The 16462-nt window shown below is 36.7% G+C and overlaps 1 protein-coding gene across 3 annotated transcripts in view; it reads left to right on the forward strand.

Moving 5' to 3' along the window:
• The first annotated feature begins 3885 nt into the window (after nt 1-3885).
• edn3b (endothelin 3b) overlaps nt 3886-16462 on the forward strand; it is a 34818-nt gene continuing 22241 nt past the window's right edge. Inside the window, exons 1-2 of one of the 3 annotated variants that reach the window (XM_087304935.1) lie at nt 3886-4192; nt 4811-5018. In XM_087304935.1, coding sequence (XP_087161061.1) covers nt 4129-4192; nt 4811-5018 — 272 coding nt within the window. In that variant the 5' untranslated portion in view covers nt 3886-4128. The remainder of the gene's footprint in view (nt 4193-4810; nt 5019-16462) is intronic. The other 2 variants (XM_087304934.1, NM_001311213.1) reach the window with 2 other exon arrangements.

Here is a 16462-nt window from a genome sequence, read left to right on the forward strand (position 1 = left end):
TCTGAACTTACTCTGTGCGTGTTTAAATGTAAGTCCATACATGTGCAATGTTTAATAAGTGAGCGCTAATGTTAAGGAGGCTTTCACATGAAAGTGATGTGTGCTGTATGTCATTCATATCATCATTATTATCTTGTTTTCAACAGTGCGCGAGTACACATGGGAACAAAAGCAGCCACTCAATGAGTTCCATTCAGAAAAGCTCATCCCTATGCCCAATCCCTTCATAGGGTCCCCTCTGAAGAGATCAGAACATATGTCCAATTTACATGATTTGAATGCCCAAATTAAACACATGCTATGACACCTGCACAAAGCATCATGGCCAGAAGTGCCCATCAGTTTTATCCTTCAAAATACTTGATTCTAAATAGTCCTTTGAAGTTGCCAGTTTTGAGCACTTCATTTTGAAATGACTCTTCAATATGGTGATTATGTTTGTTTTCACTCCAAAGTTTTCCTCAGATGGGAATATATCCCATAATGAGTCCACCATGTATTACATTATCCATGTTAAAACACGTATTGAACCATGGAGGTCATACGTAATGGTTCAATAGTACACTGTTTATTCCAATAATGTCTGGCTGCAGATTTGCACATGCAATCTCAGACTCATGCACTCAATAAAGCAGGAGTGCCTAAAATCTGTTTCATTTCGTAAAAAAAAAAAAAAAAAAAAAAAAACATTGAATATGAGTGGGAAAGACCTGTTCACTTTTTAAGACCGGGCCCGCTCACATTTAACATGTCTAAATTCAGTACATACTGTATGTCTGTTCACTTTTTGTTAGTCAAATCCATTCCACTTGAGGATTGCACTATATACATTGAATCTGATTTCATGTTATACACACAATCTTTACCTTCACACTGCTGCTTTCTTAATTTCTTAATTTACTCACCCTTCACTTGACACAAACAAGTTTGAGTTCCTTTCTTCAGATGAACAAAATAAGCCATAGGCTTACATAGTATTTGTTTTTTCTATAGGGTTTCAGTGATTACATTTTCAACATTCTTCAAAAAATATTTTTTTTTTTAAGAAATAAACTCATAAAGGTTGGGAATAATATGAGAGAAATTAAATAATGAGTACATTTTTATTTTTGTGTAAATAGCCTCTTTATATGCAGGGTTCTTTAGTTTGTTAACTGTGTTTTCACTATTCGTCCATGCTGCATAAATGTTGGTCTGCTTGACATGGGTACCATGTAGATTTTAATACAGCATTCAGTTTTTGTAACATTGTTGGCAGCAGTAGCCATGTATTTAGTCCACTGTGCTAACGGTGCTACCTAAAGACCAAGTTCAATTCCCAGCTTGAGGTCTAGTAAAACTGTTGTAGGAGAGGACCTACCCTACTTTTTTCTTTCTTTTTTTTTCTTTAAGTGTTCATGAAAGAAACACTGTTTCCCCATGATCCAACATTGTTGATTTGGTTGTCAGTGGCTAAGTCTGGTATTGTATACCCTCTTGAGTATAGGTGATTATACTAAATAAATATTTTGTTTGCAACCACAAAAATGTACATTCTGTATGAATTTGTATGTGTCTACGCTGTAAAAAAAGTTTATTTACAGCTTTAGCTTATTTTAAATTTAAATGACTACATTTTAAGTTATACAGAGCTAAACTTAGTCAGTTTGATTGATAGAAGTTGAGGTGCGTAGAAATGATCATTTGATTCAACTTAAAAGTTGAAGGCAACAAGATTTGTAATCTGGACATGCATTTGCATTTGCCATGTTTTCATCCTTTACTCAAAAAATAAATAAATAAATAAATAAAATAAAATTATATATATATATATATATATATATATATATATATATATATATATATATATAATTTGCTTTTTCAAACTGCTTATTTAAAATGAGCTGAAACAACACAAATCACACACATCTTAATTTTTTATGTTCAATCCACATAAATTTGTTAAAAGTGTTAAGTTAAACTAATCGATGTGTTGGGGCAACATGAATTGTGTGGAATCCTGCATTTTTTACATTGTTGTATTATTTTGTCTATCTTTTGAGTTTTCCATCTTTGGACTTGTCTGTGTGAACTTTTGTAGTTTCCATTAATGCACGTTAATGAAAAACATTTTAAAACCCACTTTGAAAACTTTTTTCAAAGATTTGCATTTTCAGGTTCTCAAATTCATGATTTTGCGTAACAGTACACTTTAATGACATAATGGTTTTAATAACTCATTTCTAATAACTTATTACTTTTATCTTTACCATGATGACAGTAAATATTATTTGGCTTGATATTTTTCAAGACACTTTTATACAGCTTAAAGTGCAGTTTAAAAACTTAACTAGGTCAATTAGGTTAGCAGGTTAGTGTAATTAGGCAAATTATTGTAGGATGTTTGTTCTGTAGACTACAGAAAAAACACATCGCTTAAAGGGGCTAATAATATTGAGCTTAAAATGGTTTTTAAAAAAAATTGAAACTGATTTTATTCTAGTCAAAATAAAACAAATAAGACTTTCACCAAAAGAAAAAAATATTATCAGACATACTGTGAAAATGTTCTTGCTCTGTTAAACATCATTTGGAAAATATTTTTGAAAGAAAAAAAGTCAAACGGGGCAAATAATTCTGACTTCAATTGTATATTAACCATGTAAATGTGCCTAAACCTTCTTATAAATGGAAATATTTTTACTAATCTTAGTTTTACCTAAACATATATATATATATATATATATATATATATATATATATATATATATATATATATATATATATTACAGTGTAAAAACAATTTTTATCTTTATTTACAAAAATGTTAAAATAATGTTTAATAAATTACAACATTAGATACAACAACAAGAAAAGAAACATTGTGCTTTATAGGCAGCATTAACAAAATATCACAGAAAAGCCTTATTTTCATAATTTGACCTGAATGGCACAAGTTTTAGTAATAAAAAACACAGCTAGACCCTAAAGAGATTTACATAAGTGCTTCAGATTCTCTGACTGACCATCAAACTTAACACTAAAGAGGAAATTGAGGTCACCGGGAACACTGAGGTGGGCATTGAACGTTTATTTGCTTTAAACTGACTTTACGGTGCAGAGGAAAGTTTTTGCTTTATCGCATCCTGCACAGAAACTCTAGTTTAGTTCAAAGGAAGACTTTCAAATGCAATGCAATAACACAGCTTGTGGTGCAGTAGCATCCTGCACAGAAACTACTAGTTTAGTTTTCTAGTGAAAGGAAGACTTTCAAAATGCAATTTAACAGCATGGCTTGTGCTACATAACAAGTGTTTCACGTCCTATTATCCTACTAGAAATTTCTAGTTTAGGTCAATGGAAGACTTCAAAAGCCATGTAAAAAGGTGGACTCCTATATTTATAAGTTCTTTTAAATTCCCTGAAAGGGAACTACATCAGGGTACTAAACTCTGTTCGCAAAAAAACTTTTCCAATCATATGAAATGCCTCATATGTGGACACATTATGATTAAAATTACCCAAAATCTCACAAAATATTATTGCTAAAATTTAGTTTTTGGTGGGAACTCAATGTTATTGAATGCCACAAATGCCACAAATAAACCGTGCTTGGCTTTACAAAGAGGCCAACACTAATATCTTCCAGCTCTGAAGGAAAAATAATAAATAATAGACTAGGTGTATTAACACAAGCGAATTCCTCAACGATGAGAAAAGATTTGGTCAAATTCTTGAAGTGGAAGACAAGGAATGTAATGGCATTTAGTATAATACCTATACCAAAAGAAAAGGTTTTAAAGAGCTTTATCTGAATCCCTAAGTACGTTTTTAGCTTAATCACTCTGACACGAGCTGTCATCTTTCAGAGCTCCTCTTAAGCTATGAATATGTGTGCGCGCGCCCGCGGTCACCAGTGGGTGGTGTCAGCGCGCCCTATAAATATGCATTTCATCTAAACGTGTGTAAAAAAGTCTTTTCCAACAGGGTTGTTTTCAGATTTTGATGAGGATGCTCAGAACTATTTTTTTTGACTGAAATGGATTTGTTTTGGAAAACATTTTTCATTTAGAAACCCGGAAACCGCATCTGACAACTTTTTTCCCCCCACAAATTGGTCTCGAGCACAATAATAAGGACGCTATTAAAATGGCTAAACTGATTCCTGATGCACTTTTGCTAATTGTGAGTTTGATAAACATTTTCACCGTGGGTAAGTGCTTTTGCTGACTGAACTGCATTTATTTCTGTGAGTTTCTGATAAATGTAGTTATTGTGAGTCATTAAGGTCATTTAAACAGTTTGCATTTTAACGTAGTTAGCCTTCTTATTTTTGACATTCATTATCTTCATCATCACTGGCTGTTATGCGGATTTGTGGGTGAATCTAAGTCATTATTGAACATTGAATATCATATAACTTTATGAATTGAATTTAAATATTTCAAATTTACATTAACTTGATAGCTTATTTTAGTACCATTTGGATAATGTTTGCAGTATGACATAGCTGTTATAAAGATGTTGCAAGTTTTCTTTAAAGATTTAATTATTTCCTTCTTTAATGCAATAATACCAAAAAAAAAAAAAAAAAAAAGATTTGCTGGCATTATTAAAATGTCCTAACAATGTATATCTGTGGTAATAATTAATTAAATTCGTGACATAATGCTGATTTTAACATTTAATACATTATTTAAATCTGTAACTTCAAACTCTTGCATGGATTTTCTTTTGATTTGGGGGTGAAACATCCCTGCAATGTTTTGTAAGGTTCACCAATTTGCAGTATATGTGCTTTGACTTTTGATAATTATGAATTAAATTCCAGATACATCGTTTTCCAGTGAGGGAGACTTGCACTCATCTCCAGTCTTCTCTGGTGGTTCCAGCAGTGTTGGACATCAGCAGAAAGAAGCGAAGCTTGTTTCAGCATCACACGCTCACACAAGATCCAAGCGCTGCACTTGCTACTCTTTCAAAGACAGAGAATGTGTTTATTACTGTCATTTGGGCATCATCTGGATCAACACCCCACAGTGAGTACATTTATCCTCATTTCCAAGCTGATAAAAGTATGATAAAGTCATATACTGTATACAGGTTGTTGACGTTACTCTTTCGCTGTCACACATAACAAATTGTGTATAAAACCTGCTGTGTTATAGGGTTGTCATGATATCATAAATTCAGGCCACGAAACTATACCAGCTGAAGTATCACCATAACTAATATCGCAATACTGTATTAATTCATTACTCAAATCTATCAAATAAAGCAAATTATCAGAAATACTATATTTTATATGTCATAATACTTCAATTCAATTTAGAATTCCCTTATTATTGAAAACATTATTTGTATAACCTTCTCTGCTTTTTTGTATAAAGTGTGACTCTTTTGTTGTTATTGCAGTAATAATAATAAAATAAATGAATTAGTAAAAAAATCATTGATCATGCCATATGATCTGTCATGACTGCAGCAAACTACGACCTGTATGCAGACAATTAAAATGAAAGTAAAATAAAATGGTCTATTGATTATTTGCTGGCACAAATGTTTTTGCATTTTAGTGACTTTTCCACCTGCAACCTATAGTAGAATCATTAATAACGATACTGTTTACAAACTACAGTGGCACCTCCAGTATTTTGGAGCTCTAGTATCGTGATGCTCCCGAAGTACATTTTTAACATTCTTGAGCCAAATCCCAAAACTGTCCTTTAGTAAAAAATTTAATAAAAACCTGAGACATAATTGCACAAGTGGCAATTTAGTAAATAGAAAACTTGTTAAATGAATATATTTTTTAAAACACAGTAACTTTTTACACTTTGTCACTTGAAAAAAAGGCTATATGCTAATTTTAAATCAACAATTCCAGGGAAATTTTATTGCTGAATGTAACCCCAAACTATGATTTTTCCTTCAACACACTTGACTGATTTCTATGAGAATCTTGGGTCCATGTGTGTTCCAATAGGTCTTCTGCAGTATTTGTGATGATTGGAGTGCAATTCGAAAGATAGTTTTACCATCAAAAATCTACCTTCTACCACTTTTTCAGCAATGATCAGCTAGTAGTCAAATTATTATTTGTTGTTCTTACAAGTGGGATTGACAACAATCTTTGAAAACAAGTGGGATTGAAAACAAACTTTTGTCAGGTAATGTATGAAGATAAGTGTCCAACAATGAAGATCAATTGCTTTCATGCTATCTCATAAAGAATTGGCTTTCTTTATATTTGCTATACACCATAGGAAATATTTGAGGTACAGTTCAGTAAAAATATATATTTTTTAATCTGTGAAAGAATTAATGGAATTATTGACCTCTTATGCTTTTCTTATAAATCATTTTTACTGGCTATTTGTCGACTACCTGTATACGGACGATACAGGTTACTAAAAGTACTTTTTCTATTCATTCATTCATTCATTCATTCATTCATATTCTTTTCGGCTTAGTCCCTTACTTAATCCGGGGTCTCAACAGTGGAATGAACCGCCAACTTATCCAGCATATATTTTACGCAGACGATGCCCTTCCAGCTGCAACCTCTCTTTGAGAAACATCCATACACACTCATTCACACTCATACACTATGGACAATTTAGCCTACCCAATTCACCTGTACCGCATGTCTTTGGACTGTTGGGGAAACCGTAGCACCCAGAGGAAACCCACGCAAACGCAGGGAGAACCACTGACCTTCTTGCTGCGAGGCAACAGCACTACCATACTTTTTTTAAAAGCATTTTAATAATTATTTTAAATATATGTAAAATATATGGGAAATAATAATATTTTATTTAACTATGATTTAATAATAATAATAATAATAATAATAATAATAATAATAATAATTATTATTATTATTATTATTATTATTATTATTATTATTATTATTATTATTATTATTATAAAAACCAAGTTAGCAGGTGCGCTTTGCAGAAACATTTGTTCCTCAGACTATAGTATTATTAAGGTCTCCAGACAGAGGGATAAAATGAACACCTGGGACTAAAACATTTCATCATTGAGGCAGGGATTCTAAGTCATGCTGAAGAACCCATTTTGAAGGTTTCAGGCCCAGTGACCTTTATATTTAGGACAGGAGCACTGAGATGTGCTTAAAGATAATTGGATAAGGTTATCCTTTCTGTCTTTTTTTTTTGGAACAATGTTATTTTTTTCACTAAAGAGTCATAGAAAAATTTATCTGTTGCAGTTCAGCTTTGGCTTTGAATAACGTGAAAACAATACAAGCAAATTCAATTTAGTTTTTACTTTTAAAATATGTTTTAATATTTAAGACATATTTAGTTTACACAACTAGTGAACAGTTTGGAATAATTAAAATTTTGAATATTCCATTGTGCAAGGCTGCATTTATTTAATCAAAATATTGAAAAAATAGAAATGCTGGGAAATGTTAGCATTCTATAGATACTTATATATTGTGAAAAAATTAAGATTAAAGATTTTAATAATTTGTGTTTGTTTATTTGTTTATGTTTAATCTTACCTTAATTTTTTGAACAGTTAAGTTGAACAGTTAAGGTGCATATACTGTAATATCTGCTTTATCATAACTTTATTCAACACTGCTAATAATAATGTTAGCTTAAGCATTAAATAAAAACACAAAAATTATTTCTTGAAGATCATGTGAGACAAAGCTGTTGTAAATGCTTCTGAAAATGTATATGTGACTATCAGTAATTTATTGCATTTAATATTATAATAGAAAATATTTGTGTTCATTATTATGTTAGTACTGTTTTACTCTGATTACGTATTTTAAAAGTAAAAACAAGAAATTCTAAAAATGCTTGCCCTATATTAAATAATAAACCGGCAATAAACCGGCAACTTATCCAGCACGTTTTTACGCAGCGTATGCCCTTCCAGCCGCAACCCATCTCTAGGAAGCATCCACACATACACTCATACACTACAGCAATTTAGCCTACCCAATTCACCTGTACCGCATGTCTTTGGGGGACACCGGAGCACCCGGAGGAAACCCTTGCGAACACAGGGAGAACATGTAAACTCCACACAGAAACGCCAACTGAGCCGAGGTTCAAACCAGCAACCCAGCGACCCTTCTTGCTGTGAGGCGACAGCACTACCTACTGCGCCCCTGCATCACCATATTCTATTCTATTCTATTCTATTCTATTCTATTCTATTCTATTATGTTTTATTATTCATTTTCTTTTCGGCTTAGTCCCCTTATTAATCTGGGGTCGCCACAGCGAAATGAACCGTCATTTCATGATGTTTTAAAACATCATATGCTCTCAACATCAGCTGACACCCTTCCAGCTGCAACCCATCTCTGGGAAAATTATATTATATTATATTATATTATATTATATTATATTATATTATATTATATTATATTATATTATATAAACAATGTCTTGGTATTTACAAAAACATATTCAGTTGAACTGGCCAGATCTGGCAGAATAAAATGCTTTCTGCTCTTTTGGGTTGTACAAAAGGATTTTTTGTATTTAGATGTGACTGTGTTTCCATGGTGACCGTTACTGTCCATGGTGCTGATGCAATCAAAGTAAAGTACTCTCAAAAATGAGGATTAGAATAAGATTACTTTTGACGTCCAACACAAACATTCAATTAAAAATAAACCTAATTTCCATGCTCATATGGACAGTAGTCAGAATAGTAAAATATGTAAAAGGATTAACATGAGGTCATGCACGAAGCACAACTTAAAGCTCTCAATTCAATGTAATTTGATAGTCAGCAAAAACAAGAGGTAATATAGATATATTTCATCCATTCAGTCCTAGTACAAGTATGACAGCGTGTAGTCATAAATGGCTTCTTGTTACTTAGCCAAAAACAAGGGCTATCGCCACAGGACATTTAGTAGAGGGATTCCGACTGATGCTGGGCTTTTTAAACTATGAATTACGATCTGTTGAGGCACATCACTCACCATGGAAACTGACAGGTGGGCTTTCGGGAATTCTGCTCGGACCCTTGGCTCCACACTCGATCCAAATGGTGAACATTAGAGCAAACACGTCTGAAGTGAGAGGCATGCGTTCAGAAGAAGAGCACTAAAGAGAGTGGCTGGAGATCAGAGGAGCTCATATAAAGAGGAGCTCATATAAAGTGCATGGAAGCTTTCCCAGATGAGACTGCAGAAAGATTTTTGGCTGGTGGTCCAAGCCGTCACCTCCATCACTCGAGACAGCCTTGTATGGTTTACGTCCAACTTGTGTCAGTGTGATTTCAGCTTTGTCTTAAATGCAACAGGTTTCTTTCCGTTTAGGTTCATTTACGGTAGATTTTAAAATCAAACGTAGACGACAATCAGCAGTTAATTTGAGGTCATTGCTTCAGGGCTGTGCAGAGACATTTGATATATACAGTTGAAGTCTTATTAGCCCCCCTGTTTTTTTTTTTTTTTCAATTTCTGTTTAATGGAAAAAGGATTTTTTACTAACACATTTTTAAACATGATAGTTTTAATAACTAATTTTTAATAACTGTTTTTTTTTTTTTTGTCTTTGCCATCATGACAGTACATAATATTTTACTAGATATTTTTCAACACCCTAGTATTCAGCTTAAAGTGACATTTAAAGGCTAGGTTAATTAGACAGGATAGGGTAATTTGGCAAGTTATTGTATACTGATGGTTTGTTCTGTAGACTATTGAAAATATATAGCTTAAAGGGGCTAATCATTTTGACCTTAAAATGGTTTCTAAAATAAATTAAAACTGCTTTAATTCTAGCCAAAATAAAACAAGACTTTTTTCAGAAAAAAATATATTATCAGACATTGAAAATGTCCTTTCTCTGTTAAGCAACACTTGGGAAATTTTTAAAAAAGAAAAAGAAATTAAAGGGGGACAATAATTCTGACTTTAACTGTAGCTCCAGTTCGGCTCAAATCCAGACTTGGAACAAAAAATGCAGAGATAACAAAAGGACTGGTTAACGGAGGAACAAAAAGACCTACATACAAAATATCTCTGGAAAAACTAGAGCAAGCAAAACACATCCAAAAAACAGAAAAACGCAATGTAGCACAAGACTCTGTGTAGACTAGACTTTAGAGAAGCAAGATAAGACTTACGATAACCAAGGGCTAGCATCAACAATAACTGAAAAGAAAAGAAAAGAAACAAAGAAACAGGGAAACTAGTCAACTTAAATACACAAGACATAACAGGACACATGTGAAAACAATCACGTAATTACTGAACTTAAACACATTGGACATCTAGTGGAGAAACAAAATCATAACATGTAAAAAAGTCATGAAATGACAGATCCTGACAGGACCCCCTCCTCTAGGAACGGCTTCTGACATTCTTGTTGGGAGACCTCTCAATGTCTCGAATCAGATTTGCGTCCAAAATATCTCTGGCCCGAACCCAGGAGCGCTCCTCTGGACCATAGCCTTCCCAGTCCACAAGATAATGCCGGGATCTACGCACTTGACGGACAACCAGTATTCGGCGAACTGTGTAGGCTGGCTGGCCCTCAAAGTAACGAGGAGGAGGAGGTTTATCTGTCACGGAAAAGGGAGAAAAAAAAAACAGGTTTTAACAGAGACACATGAAAAAGTGTGATTAATTTGTAAAGATTTGGGTAAGTATAGATAGTAGGTAACAGGGTTGACTTTCCTGGCAATCTTGAAGGGGCCAATGTACTTCTGGGAGAGTTTCCTCGACTCCAACCGAAGGGGGATGTTTTTTGTGGTGTTTTTTGACTCTTTGCCCAGGACGCAGAATTGGTGCTGGTCTGCGTCTGCAGTTGGCACTGTTGGGAGACTTTGAGAAGTTGAGGCGGACCTTCCTCCAGGTCTGACAGCAGCGTTTAAAAAACTGGAAAGCCGAGGGAACAGTCACTTCTACCTCCTGCTTAGGGAACAGTGGAGGAGAATATCCAAACAGGCATTCAAATGGGGACATGCCAGTTGCAGTTGAAACAGCCAGGAGTGCCTAAAGATAACTGGAAACTCTGGTGAGTGTATTAAGTGAAAGCAAATCTTCTCTTGGTGCTGACAAACAGAGAGACCAAGGTGGAAGGTGAGGTGGGTGACTTCTCCTGGACCTAATGGTCTACCATCCAGAGCAGTGACAGATAGTGGACCAGGAAGGGGATCGTTGGGAATTCTGAAGTTTCTGGCTAAGGTCAGATCCATGAAATTTCCAGCAGCCCCAGAATCTACAAAAGCCTGAATTTGGCATTTCTGGTCTGCCCATGTGAGCGTGATAGGGAGAAATAACCCAGATTTGGAAGGTATGGTACTGACTGAAGCTCCCGTTACAGTACCTCCTTGCCTGTACGAGGGCTGAGCGTTTCCCGAGAACTGAGGGCAGGTAGACCGAAAGTGAACCACAAGGCAAACCACAATATAGGCAATATCGCTCTCTCATGCGGCGCTCTCTTTCAGTAGGAGAGAGACAAGTTGTGCCCAACTGCATGGGTTCTGAAACTTCTTGAGCAGTTTGTAAAATTTGAGGGGATGGAGTAAAAAATGTGGGAGCTGAGGAACAGTTCAACGTCCTTTCTCTCAGACGATTATCGAGGCGAATAGCTTGGTCCATCAAAGTATCAAGGTCCAGAGCAGGTTCTCTGGTAGCTAGGTCGTCTTTAATTACCTCAGATAGCCCATTTTGGAAGCAGACCATGATTGCCTCATTATCCTAGCCGATCCCTGTTGCAACAGTCCAGAAATGGATGGCATATTCAGCCACACTACCATGTTGAAGGGAGAGGAGTTTCTTAGAGTCTTGCCAATCACTGTGGGGGTGATCAAAAACCCGCTTAAACTCCTTTTCGAAAGCTGTGAAACTGGAACAGAATGGGGCCTTAGCTTTCCAAACTGCAGTGGCCCATGAAAGAGCCTTACCAGACAGCAGGGTGATTAGCTGTAGAGCAGGTAGATGGCTGTAATTCAAAAGTTAAAGCACATTAAAGGGTTATGAATCCGTCACATACACTAGGATCACCTGAGAAGCATTGAGGTGGTGGCAGGCAAGTTTCTGTCAGTGGAGAGGTCACTCGAGTCTCTGCATTGGGTACCGAGGCTACAGAGGAGGCAGGAGTAGTGCTGGAAGGTAACCTGTCGAAAAGCTGACGAATAGAGGTCATTATGTCAAAATGTTCCTGCGAATGCTTGTTTCTTGCTGCACTAGGGCTTGCTCATGTCGCTGGACTGTAGAAGCCTGCTGGGCTACTGTGGCAAGAAGATTCTGAGGGATGTGTGTCTCTGGATTCATGTTTGTTCTAGGCTCAGTTATTCTGTCAGACACAGGGTTTGAACCCAGGTCCACAGTGTCAGAGACTGAAGGCTTATCCACTGAGCCACAGGAGGACAATGATCCCAACAATGAGACAGTACTTGCACTGTGAGAGGTTTATTTACAAAACATAAAAAATCTACACTTGGAACAAAAAATGCAGAAATAACAAAAGGACTGGTTAACGGAAGAACAAAAAGGCCAACAGGCAAAATATCTCTGGAAAACACTTCTCTAAACAGACTTTAGAGAAGCAGGATAAGACTTACGATAACCAAGGGCTAGCATCGACAATAACTGAGCAAAGAAACAGGGGAACTAGTCAACTTAAATACACAAGACATAATAGGACACATGTGAAAACAATCACGTAATTACTGAACTTAAACACATAGAGACATCTAGTGGAGAAACAAAATCATAACATGGAAAAATAAAGTCATGAAATGACAGATCCTGACAGTTTGTTTGTTTTTCTTATCAAACGTACGGCAGTAATATTACACATGAACAAAATATATAAATACATAACCAGTGAACAATTTATTTCCTAAGCCCACGTTCAACAGTTCTAAAGTACGGGAAGTGAAAATTTACCAGATTTCATTTTTTGTTATTCTTTTTGTAGTTCCACCATTATACCAGCAGGTTGTACTCAGCATGCTCGATTTGTAGTACATCTAAAAAGTTAATCTATCTAGAGTAACTTTTCTAACTGCGAGTTTAGCAGTAATAGTAAAATAAATACAGCGCAAAGTATTTCCTTCTCTGCCACTTCAAAGGAGACAAAGCAAAGATGTCAATAATAGTTACGAGGTACTGTTATTTTTCTGCTATATCATAGGTCTCAACTCAATTTCTGGAGGGCTGCAGCTCTGCATAGTTTAGCTCCAACCACCTCTAACTCACACCTGCTTAATAGTCTCTGGTAGTCTTGCTACACTATTTCGCTATGGTGTGATCAAAAAAAGTTTCTTGCTTTTGGTAGTTTTGCTTTCCACCCATTTCCTACCGTTTTCAGTACTCCATGTTCAGTTACTCTTCTTTACACGCTGTATGTCAATACATTCAGAAGTTTTCATATGTGTTTAAGCACATAAGCTTTAATGAAAAGCCAAGAGTTTATATCAACCTCTGCATAAACAGATGATGTTTGGGAAAGTGTTGCTATTGTTTTTTACTATACGAAAAATTGCAGTAAGAGCTGAGTGATAAGACACAAGGCTTAATCATGCATTAAACACAATACTCCGCAGTCTATGTGTTACCTTAAATTACAAACATTTAGGGCAAATTTCACAATAAACACAATAAATTAACAAACTGTACAATTAGATGCCTTATGCCTCTGCAGGATGGCGATGAATACATGTATAATCTAAAAACTGTATAGGGCATTATCTGTAGGCTATATCCTGCATTTTTTCTGACTAGCTGAAATCTTGTAGGCATACCCTGTGAGTAATGAAGCAGTGTTTTGTGTTCTGATTGACCTGTTGTCCACCAGGGTTTTGTACTTGTGTAATTTACATGAAAATGAGGAAACAATGGTGTCTGAGGTTCACAGTGTGGCCATTTCCATATAGTGATGTCTTATCATTCGACTATGACTAGGTATACAGAAATTTTCTTTACAGGGCACCTTTAAACTGTGAAGTGCCATTTTTTTATATGTTTTTTTTTTCCTTTATTGAATAAATCAGTGGTACCTCACAACTTTTATGTCTGTTCCTTTTTACAAATTAATTTATAAATATTACATAGACATAATGTGATGGGTTTTTTATGATGGAAAATTGCACGTCTGCACGCTTAGGCTGATAAAAAACTGACTGTAACTGCATTTTATTTTAAAACAAAGGGACGTGAGTGATTCTAATTAGCTGTGCAGTGTCAGACTTAACCATTAGGCATTAGGAAGACATGTGATTGCCTTGGCCCTAAGTATCCACCACTTCTAAATTGATTGAATGCACAGAGTAAACAGCTAAAATCAAGCAAAGCTCCCAAAGGGGTGCTGAAAAAAGAGAAAACAAGAGGAAAACTAAATTACTAAAGGTAAGGGACTTTTTGGGGGGACGCAATAGTAAAATATAGTAGAATAAAGCAAAAGTTACCTTAAATATCCAGCTAATTTTGAAATCCTTTACTTAGCTCCCATGAAGCTATAGAGCCAAAAAACTGCTGTTTATATTCCACTATGACTGCTAAATTTGCTTTTGGAAAAGACAAATTAGGCAGCTAACTTTCTGCAGCTCTTATGTAGTTGTCCACTAACGCTAATCAGGGCTGTGCATGGTTAGTACCTGAATGGAAGACCACATGGGAAAACTAGGTTGTTGCTGGAAGAGATGTTAGAGAGGCCAGCAAGGGACACTTACTCAATGCTCTTGTGGGTCCTAATACTTAATTAATTTTCTGGCATCTTAGCTCCATTTCCTCAGGATGCGATGGAAGAATGCAAGGAAAAGATGCGAGGACAGAGGAATTGAATAAAGGGAAATGTTAAATCCTCATTCCCTTTCAGGTTGGGAAGAGTTGGCGGAGCACAGCTCCCCAGGTGTGGGTGATCAATCTTTGGTAGAGTATACAACCAGCACGTGCCGGAGAGTGCCTCTGACCTTTTGCTTCAGAAGCTTTACGAAGACTTTACAGAAGCTTGACTGAAGAGATGACATCTGCTGAGCTGAATTCAGAGAAATCAAGCTTTGTGTATTCAGTGATGATGCAGACAGCAGCGATCGAGCTTGGTAAATCTCCCGTCCCTGGACGTTTCACAGGGTACTTCTAAAAGAGTAAAGCAGGTCACACACTGGATGTGCACATGACAGTTGGAAGTATCACACACCAGACGTGCACATTCCCATGACATTTAAAATGAAACTATTCAGATGGCACTTTGTGGTGTGGCAGAAATATGAACAGTGTCCTGAGTCGTGAATGAGCGCCTTGTGGGCCCATGTGTTTCTGGATGAGGTGGTTGCGCACAGCTCATGCCCTCAATGCGGAGGCATGTCTATTGTGCATCTGAGATCATGGCTTGCACTTGCAAAGGTGGGAGCCACCCCTGTTGTTCCACATGAAAGTGCTGAGCACTTGGAAAGATCTGAGGATTATAGTTGGGCCTTATCTGTCACCTCTGAGCCTGTGGATCCCCTGCTCCCTCACAGCCCGCCCTATCCAAGCTTTGTATATGTTCATCCCCCGGGATGCCGGTGCTTCCGCTCAATGACACCAGAGATCAGATGTCCATCCTGACATTAGAGGGAAAGCTGTAATGTTCAGATGACAGAGCGGGAACCGTACCACCCTTCAAGGTGCAAGCACGATTGTGCATCTGGAGTTGGACATGATAAATGTGCTTTCCAGGGCTGCTTTGGCAGTAGGGCTGGAGATGTCAGACCGACTAGAGGGGTGCAATAGCCAGGCATTCCCAGACAGGCAGACCTATTTGCGTAGCAACCCTTAGGTGGGCCAACTGGAGAGGAGAAGGACCGTTCTTTCCCCTGTGGAGGGCCAGGAATTGCCCCTGTTGATAAATGTCAAGGTGTGAAAGCCCAAATGCTGCAAGCATGGGACACGCTGCCTTCCAGCTCACAACCTTGGTGCACTTTGCCACAGACTCCAAAGGTGTCAGAGGATGGGTTATTTTCTCTCACACCTCTAGCCCCTTTTGGAGGATCCTGGGAGGAAGCTAAGAGCCAATCTTTTATTTACAGCTCTTCCTGATGATGCACCACTTTCCATGGTGAGCACTCCCCCTCCAGTATAGCATGCAATCGAACCAATCCCTCCAGCAGAGATGAAGAGTGGGTTTTACAGTCTGTACTTCATCCAACCTAAAGTGTGGTGGGTTTTAACCAATCCTATTTGCACATTGTGATTTATTATCTACACAGGATGCTGGTAAAATGATCATGCAGAAACGCATCCCCTGGTGCTTCCGTCTGTGGTTTTGGTTTGCATGGTATTGGTTTGTAGCTATAAACCAGAAGGATGCTCACTCCCATCATGCCTCGTTCTCTTCCTGCTTATACCGTTTTTTTCTGTGTGTGTTCGGGGGATAAGCATAACAGTACAGGGTCCTTCCCTTCAGGCTGTCTCTGTTTCCATGCACGGTGGATACCCTGTGTCTCTTCAACTCGTGGAAATTTGCAAATTTGGCTGTTCATT

Source organism: Danio rerio, chromosome 23, assembly GCF_052040795.2.
Source record: "Danio rerio strain M-AB ecotype USA chromosome 23, GRCz13ab, whole genome shotgun sequence".
Taxonomy (NCBI): Eukaryota; Metazoa; Chordata; class Actinopteri; order Cypriniformes; family Danionidae; genus Danio; species Danio rerio.